The sequence below is a fragment of the Vulpes vulpes genome, chromosome 8, assembly GCF_048418805.1.
Source record: "Vulpes vulpes isolate BD-2025 chromosome 8, VulVul3, whole genome shotgun sequence".
Classification (NCBI taxonomy): domain Eukaryota; kingdom Metazoa; phylum Chordata; class Mammalia; order Carnivora; family Canidae; genus Vulpes; species Vulpes vulpes.
The window spans coordinates 49,342,106-49,350,931 of record NC_132787.1 but is presented as its reverse complement, the minus strand read 5'-3'; the positions used below and the strand labels follow the sequence as shown (position 1 = coordinate 49,350,931).

At 39.7% G+C, this 8,826-nt stretch overlaps 1 protein-coding gene across 3 annotated transcripts in view; it reads right to left on the bottom strand.

Moving 5' to 3' along the window:
* Positions 1-605: 605 nt before the first annotated feature.
* The window catches only part of LRIG2 (leucine rich repeats and immunoglobulin like domains 2), a 61,497-nt gene continuing 53,276 nt past the window's right edge, over positions 606-8,826 (bottom strand). For all 3 annotated transcript variants that reach the window (XR_012003018.1, XM_025983273.2, XM_072766472.1), the window contains 2 exons: positions 8,075-8,365; positions 606-5,904 (listed from right to left, as the gene is read on the bottom strand). Coding sequence is in view for 2 of the 3 variants with exons in the window: in XM_025983273.2 (XP_025839058.2) it covers positions 5,678-5,904; positions 8,075-8,365 (518 nt within the window). In the remaining variant the exon portion in view is untranslated. The remainder of the gene's footprint in view (positions 5,905-8,074; positions 8,366-8,826) is intronic.

The window sequence follows — 8,826 nt, the reverse complement described above, 5'->3', positions numbered from 1 at the left end:
ACTGAGCCAATTTCTTTAACCACAAAAGACATGGAGATTACAAATGATCTGCCCAATCTGCATCTTATGAGTGTTGTGAGATTCAAACAGAGAATGTCTGTGGAAAGTGTCCCATAAAGTGCAGAAGTACATGATGGAATATTGTGGGCCCAGCCTTCAAAGAATAAAACAGGAGCTTTTTGACAATCTCAAAAGAAATAGTACCTAATATAGTACAGTGAGGAAGCTGACCAGAATACTGATATTCCTCAAACATTTTGCTAATTTTGAAACACACAATATGCCTTCAAATCCTTCCCTGTGTAAAAAGTACTTATTTTCTAATGAACTAGTAAGTGTGTTTGTTTCCATTCTGCCAGGCATCTAGCATCACAGTGGACACAATGAGGCAGGCAAAGAAGAGCACATAGCATCAGCCCTTGGGCGGCCCACAGCTGCAAGGGTGTTCCAGGGGCAGGCTCCAGATAGTACGGGACTCAAACACAGCAGAAACCAGAGAGAGGCAATGACTCATACAACTATTTGGAGACCCTCTCAAAGAACCACAGACTTAAAAATACACCATTTCCCTCCTATACTCCAGGCAAGAGAAGACCAGAAAATCGTAATGTATTTTAGCTTTATTGGAGACATAGTACAGTAGACAGACAGGTAGACAAACACATGCCTTATAAAATATACATTCTCATGTGTGAGAAAATATAAATAGATACTAGGGAAGGACCACACGGAACAACTTGGCTTATAACTCTCTTTTGGTACGTCTAGTACCAGGGCTGCTCAGACTGACGTCCTCTGATGGGAGAAAGGGGAAACAGAAGAAATAGTAGGTAGAAATAGTCTATGGATCAAGAGGCCACTTTAAGTAGCCAAGAGATATTCCAAGAGCACTTGACCACCTGATGATCAATTCTCTTTCAAAACAGTTGGGAGTTGATAAAAGATCACTTTACTCTTTATATCTAAAAACAGGCTCAAATCAAGTTGTTTTTTCATCATCATCCCACCCCACCCATTGGTGGAGATTATTAGGACTGCTAAGAAACACTCAACACACAACTTTGGAGCACGTCCAAATATTATTCTCAGTGATACACAGACGCACCCACATGCATGCACACAGACACACACATATATCCCTACACACACATATATCCCTACCTCTTATTACCCACAAAATCTTCAGATGATTCGTGGGCTTGCAGGTGTTGTTTTGTATGGAGCAGCTTGTAATATTATCTCTTAATTTAGAACTTAAGTTATTTTTGTCAACAAATCAGGCAGTTATCCAAAAAAGAAAAAAAAATGAAGGCTAACTGATGTTGGTTTAGACTGTACTCTAAACAAAACAGTTCTAAGTTAGAAGCAGGAGGGGAGGACATCTGCCAGACTGAACTGGGAAAGAGAACATATCATAGAAGAATGAGACATTCCCTGCATTTTTGTTGCCAAAAATCTCAGCTCAACCTTGTAAGGCCCACACAATTACCTCTGTAATCTGCATTAAGAAGCAAACTCAGAAATGGAGCACATAGCAAAAAATTGCAGTATATTTACTTCTGTTGCTCCATTACCTCCTGGAATTTCTGTGGACTTTTTAAAAAATTTTATTTATCTATTCATGAGAAACAGAGACAGAGAGAGGCAGACACACAGGCAGAGGGAGAAGAGGCTCCATGCAGGGAGCTTGATGTGGGACTCAATCCTGGGTCCCCAGGATCACACCCTGGGCTGAAGGCGGCACTAAACCGCTGAGCCACCCGGGCTGCCCAATTTCTGTGGATATTAAACTGATTGGAAAAGGCTAGAACGCACTTGAGTTATATACTGGGTGAAAGGCTAAACACCACAATTCCAACCCCATTCCAACTGGAGTCCTGCTAAGAAGAAACAGGAATAAAAATTAAAGAGTAAAAAGGAGGGTTATAATACATTATATAGATTATTAAAGTTTTTATTATGGTAATGCCATTTGTGTAACTAGTTATAGACTTTAGATAAGCCCAGACTTTCATGTTTTCAGCCATTAACCCGGAAGAGGCTCCTTCTGTTAACCAAAAACCAAAACTCTTTAGCTGAAAAAAATTTCTTAAGTGCTCTATACTTATTGCATATAAAGGATTTTGAAGGAAAAGTTTTAGAACTGTTGGATTGCTTCTAGAAATTTCCAATGATAAAACTGAGACCCAAAAGTCATCTTGCTCATTCCATTCTCAATGTAGACATTTCTTCAATGCTACTAAGATGATTATTTAGCCTCCATGTGTACTTTTCCCACAAAATGCTGATTATTCTAATTATCGGACAAACCTGTTGGAGAATTAATTTATACAGAATCACTGGCAAGTGTATACTGCACCTCCCTGTTAAGTTCTGCCCCACAGAACAAGAGCAGACATAACCCATCCTCAGGAATAGAGAGTGACTAATCCTGTTTCTTGGCAACACTTTAAGTAATTAAAGGCTTTAATCATATCTCCCATCTTTTAGGAAAATAGGTAACAGAGTCTATGCTGCTTGACATCTTACTGTTGCTTTTACAGCACCACCATGGGCAGTGAGAAGGCAACTATTTTTAAATATGAAAGTTACCTTTCAGAAAAATACACATAAAACACTGTGAGAGGGCACATTAGAGGGTTTCTGATACTTCGAATCCCATAGAGCAACCTGTACAACTAGGGAAAGTGCTTTAGAAGCTGCTGAATGAATGACAGAAAGCCAAAGGCTTGGGTGTAGACCATGTGCCAGTAGGGTGTGAGTTAAAGAAGATGCTATTTCTTCCAGGTAGACTTGAAGAATCAGCCTGAGAAGGGCACAAATTAAGAGGATTTATGTAACCCTACCGATATGAGATTACCACTGGGTGAGGGGCAGAGTATTTCTCTTGGCATCTTAGTTTGCCTTGCTTGCAATGTCCCTGATTAAAGAGGCAGACATCACATTGCTGGGAAAACACTGATAAGCCACTAACCCTGTTTACAGTAGAGGGAAAAATCACTGCTTGGTCAAAAACATATGCAATAATGAAAAACTTCAGGAATTTCTTCTCCTAAGATTAGAATTTATTACATTTATTTTTATTTTTTTAGGACCTGGGGCAGGCTCTTCACGTTTAAACAAACTCTGGACTAGTCTTTTAGTTCAGCAAGCTAAGGGCATCTGGAAGGACATCTCAGTCATTTGAGTTGACATTAGAGAGAAACTGGTCATTCAGGAGACCAGATTCTGACAGTCATAGGAGGAGCAGGACCACTGCTAGAGCAGAGGCAGCACTCCTGTCGTCTAAGTTTCCTAGAACATTGGTTCACAGCCTGCTTTGCAGTCCTGTCACCCATGACAGCTAATGTTCACCTGCAGCCTCGCTCTAACTACACCTTTTCATTCACGAAAAGTTCGTCAGAATTTGAGTGAAAGGAGAGGAAAGTCACAAGATAACCTGTATGAGTGGATACATTTGAAAGGTAAGGGGTCGCAAGCTAGCTGCAAATCAGTCACTGCACCCCTCAACTGATTCTGCTGCTCTGGCATGTGGCAGCATTAGCATTCAGACCTGCTGCTCTAGAGAGCAATCGGTAGTTTCCATCGAGTCAAGATTCCTTGTTTACTGAGATGGTTTCAAAACAGAATAGCTCTTCTCCTCCTGAGTATTTCTTACACTGTCCCTCCTACTATGGAGGAAGTGAATCTGGCTCAAGTCAGAGTAAGCAACATCACTCTTGTTACTCTAACAAACATTTCATGAAAGCAGCTTTTTATTAGAGTAGCATAATCCTCCTTGGTTCCTGGAGGGATCACAGATTCACAGAATGTTACAGCTGGAAAGGGCTTAAGAGCATCTAGCAGAATGCCCTCATTTCATAAATGAGAAAATCAGGCTGAGAAGACACTTGCCCCTGATTGCACAGCCAGTAAGGAGCAGAGCTGGGAACAAAATCAGGTCTCCTGATTCCAAGTCAGTCCTGTACAGATTACAGTACAACCTAGTAAGGAAGAAGAGGAACCACAAGTTGAGAAGATAGGAAAATAGTGATATTTAAGAAGTTCAAAGTAAAAATAAACAGAGGCCGACAGTTTAAAAAAGCAAAGAGAGAATGGCTTGGTGGTACAAAACAGCTAAAGTGATGCGACTGCCTATAGGAGAAAAAGCTAAGATTGAAAACTAGTATGCAATTCAACTTTCTGGCAAAAAGGAAAGATATGTGAGTCTAGAGCCCCTGAAATGCACAATAACTAAGAAAGAGATATTTTCATTTAAATGATGCAAGTTATCCAGTATGCGACTGGTACTCACTAGATTGAGAGGACAGAATCTGATAGCCTAGGTAAGGAAATCTGAAAGCACAAAGAAAAAAAAGAACTTCAGTCCTTTACATTCTAGGAGAGTGTTAAATCCTTTGTTTTACATAAAGTTTTTCCTATCAGAAATTCAAGAGAACTTTTTGGCTGAAATAATCACTTGTATAAAACAAGGAAAACACTAAAGCTTTAGAGTATAAGCATTTGTGCACATTTGACTTACTCCCAAAAGCACTCTTCCCTTCTTAAGATACACTGTGCCTTGGTAGAAGAGATATAAAAAAATAAAAAATAAAAGTAAAAAAACAGAAAAGAAGCAATCTTTGGTTTCCTCATCAACTAAGTACTTTGCTGAAAGAAGATATTCCCAAAGGAAATTTTCCTTTGTCCATGTGCACATGACTATGACAAGACTGCTAGGCTTTTGAGTCTTTTTATGCTAGAAAAGTAATATTATCTGGCACTTGTAAACGGATGGTAAATGACTAAATGTATGAATTTTTAGTTATGAAGAAAGTGGTTAATTACACCAAGACTGTGTGTTTATGTGTATGAAATCACTAAGTATCCTGCCTCTATACATATACTCCTTAACAAACACATTTTTAAAACTTTAAACAAAGTTTTTAGGTTCACTAAACCACGTTATACAAATTCTGTGGTCTGAGAAGCTGTTGTCAATATTATAACTGGATATTATATATAATTTTGGCATATCAAAAATATTTACAATGCATTGACATATAGTCAATGAATACAAAAATTATTTATAAATGTACATATATTTACAATGGGATCCCTGGGTGACAGGGATAAAAAAAAATAATCATTCACAAGAATACAAAACCCCTTGATGTGGTAACAGTTGATCAAGCCTGGAATTCTTGTCAAAGACCTTGAATATCAAAGCGCCAGTCTCAATTAGATGCTTAAAACCACTGAAGAATCCCAGACACACTTCCCAGAGGGCTCCAGAGTTATTTCTGTTCCTTGGAAGACACTAGAACAGTGATGTTTTCTCAGAATCATTCTGCAGGTTGAGACAACCCAGCATGTTAAGCAGCAATAAAGACTCTCCCTAATAGGCAACACACAGCTGGGCACATCCCTTGTGGAACCATCAGGAAGCACGTTTGTCCTGTATTTTCCTTTGCCGTGCTGCACACATTTTATTAGATATACCCATTTCTGTCAGCCGTCTCCCGTTCTTCATCAGGAGTAAGCCCAAACAAATGCCTGGCCCACCCTGGTGGGGTCAGATGTAATTGTAGGCAGGGTAAAGCAAATGCTGACTCTAGGGTTTCTTCTGAACTCTGAGGTAGTAAATACAAAATTAACTAACTTGAGTCTTTGCTCAGATTTCATTCTGGAGTGAGTTTCATGTGCCCTCTCCACCATCCTGAATGTTCCGAGTCCTACTAAAATCAAAAGTGTGGTCGTGCAACCTGTAACAGGGCATGGGAGAAGTGGAACAGTCTGGGCCACTCTCTGCCAGACCTTCATTTTGATGGAGTTGTGATCGCTCAAGGACTGGCTGCTGGGAAAACGGAGGATGAGGCAGGCCTAGTTCTTTGCTTATGTTCCACAGAGGCCGCTGCAATGTTTCTGAGAATGAAAGACAATAATCAATGGCAAATGGAAGTTCAAAATTAATGGTTTAAAACTTAATTATTTTTTATTCAAATCCCCCCAGAAATAGATACCCAATATTCCTTAAATAAGGACATTGAGAGCAAATACATACTCCCATCTTCTTAGCTACATTTAACAAAAGGAAACAAAACAGAACCTGGAACCATGGTATTTCAAGACCTTCGACTCAGCAATCTTAACCAATTATTTACTGAAACCATGCAATACATCCTCCACTTTCATCTATTATTAGTGGTTCTGCTGCTAAAATTCAAAAATAAAATTCTTCAGACACGTGGAAACAAACTAAAATAGTATCCATACTGTAGTGAAAGTTGCATGATACAGACAAAAATCACTGATTCAACACAGCCTTTACAGCTTTAAATAACAAATGCATATGTTAAAAAAATTGTTTTAAGAATAAACTATTTCCCTCCAGCTTCTAGAATGCCAATAATTCTAACAACAAAATAATAACACAAAGCAGCAATTTTAAATTAGATTATGTGTACTTTGGTTTCAAAAATATGCATTTCTCATTCACCCTATCTACTGCAGTGGTGTGTGAGCTCTTTCCCCAAATAATATTTGCTGAAAGCTATAATAAATTCATGGGGATGCATTTTGGAAAAAATTAGGCAAACATTCTGGAAACAAATGCTCAGAAATAAAAACAAAACCCATGTGAAAAGTAAGGTAGGGCAGGGTTTCTTAAGCTTTAACACACATACAAATAACTTGGGGATCTTGTTAAAGACTCTGGTTCACTGGGTCTAGGGTGGGAACCTTGATCTGCATTTCTAACAAGCTCCTAGGTAATGTTGAAGCTGAGACCACACTCTGAGTAGTAAGGAGCTAGAGCACCCCAGGTAGGAATGAGCAATGCACCAAAGCACTCATATGCTGATTTCCTCAGTTATAGACCAAATTAGTAATTAAGCTATCCCCTACTGTTAGGAAAAGGATGCACTGCATTTTTGGTTCTACTTAAAGTCTTTTTACGTGTTACCCTTTTAGGACATGGGAACACGGGTTTAAGTGTTGGCGCACTTCTTTCATAGACACTGAACTTTTGACAAGGGACTTAACTTCAGTGAGCAACAGTACACTTTTCTCTGATGTGTGCCCTCTTTAGAAATCTTTGGTCTCTTAATCAAGAACAAGAGAGCACATCCTAAAAGTCCCACGTCAGATCATTTATTCCTGCTAGAACCATCCCTGGAAGCATCTGTAGTCCTCACTCCCACCCGATTTCCTGTGCTCTCCCATTTTAGATCAACAGGAAGGTGACAACTGACGAAAAACCTGGACAGGAAGACCCGTTCAGTAGTGTCCTTCAGGGTTTGGAAAGAGTTTTGTTTTACTGACTGAGTTGTTACCAAATGCCTCATCTGCACAATGTGACATGTGTTTCTTTTCTTGGGTCATGTGGAAGAGCAGCCACTATCCCACAATTGCTTCCCCACTTCTGGCCCTGGATTATAATGCCTCACAGACGAAAGCAAACACTGGCTAAGTGATACTGATGTTCAATATTTACCTGATAGAACAGTAACCAAATCATTTTTACACCTCCTCAGTAAAAACCTCCACCAGGGCAGCCCAGGTGGCGCAGCAGCTTAGCGCTGCCTACAGCCCAGGGTGTGATCCCGGAGACCCTGGATTGAGTCCCATGTCAGGCTCTCTGCATGGAGCCTGCTTCTCCCTCTGCCTGTGTCTCTGACTCTTTCTCTCTCTCTGTGTCTCTATGAATAAATAAATAAAATCTTAAAAAAAAAAAAACCTCCACCAAATTATATCCTCAGCATTTCCAATCCCCATTATTTAAATAAAGATGGAGGAAAAAATTAATACCTATATGAAGCTTTTTTTAAAGCTTTTTCTATGTGGCTTCTGAATTTTTAAAAGTGTGATCTTGATACTCCCACAGAAGCTGTTTCCATCCTACAGATGCAACTTCTCTATAATTCTAATCTGAAAATCTCTGGCTCTAGTTTACATCAGCTAGCAGGAACTAATTACTCTATTATACCAATTTGTTTGCTTCCTGTCAAATCAGAGTGCTACTTATATGACAGAAGGAAAAATCAAGTAGGTGAGAGTAAAAACAAAAATAAACAAAAAACACTGTGCCCTTTACCACTGCTCATCTGTGTGGAGGGAAGTTTCTTCTCATTTATCCTCTCATGGTTGGTGGGAAAGGAAGCCATCTCTCTGTCTGCTGCCAATATCAGGCTCTCCAGGGTAGGGGCATCTTGGGGAGGATGTGCCAAGTATGTCTCCTTGGGCATCTGGACCATGAGGTTGGACAGTGTCTGATCTAGAACATCTTCCTCAGCAATATAGGTGTATGGGCAGTATTCTCTGGTCCTGGAGTAGATATTGGCATTGTCATAGCAATCGGAGCAAATAACCCGGGTACCAGTGCCACCTGATAACAACACAGGAAAGAATCCTTCAGTTAAGGAGTCAGCTTTGCTGATCACCAGTTTTCTTCACCAGCTATGACCATTATCACACTAGCTGGCATCAATTCAGCACTTACTCGATAAATCAGGTAAAGTGTCAAGGTCTTTCTGTGAATTAACAAATTTAATCCTTACAGCATCCCTATGAGGTAGGTACTATTATCTTCATTTTACAGATGGGATAACTACAACACAGAGAAATTAGGGAACTTGCTCAAAGACAAAGCTGAAATCTGAACTCAGGCACTCTGGCTCCAGAGCTCAATGCTCTTGAATGCTACATCAAACTATCGCTGTCCAGTCTGGATAAGATCATGCCCAAATCAAGGGAACGAAGACATGGCTGCACTGTGCTACAAGACACATGTTCGGCTTAAGCAAACTAAAGCAGAGAACAAGGAATTATGATGACTTCACTTCACAA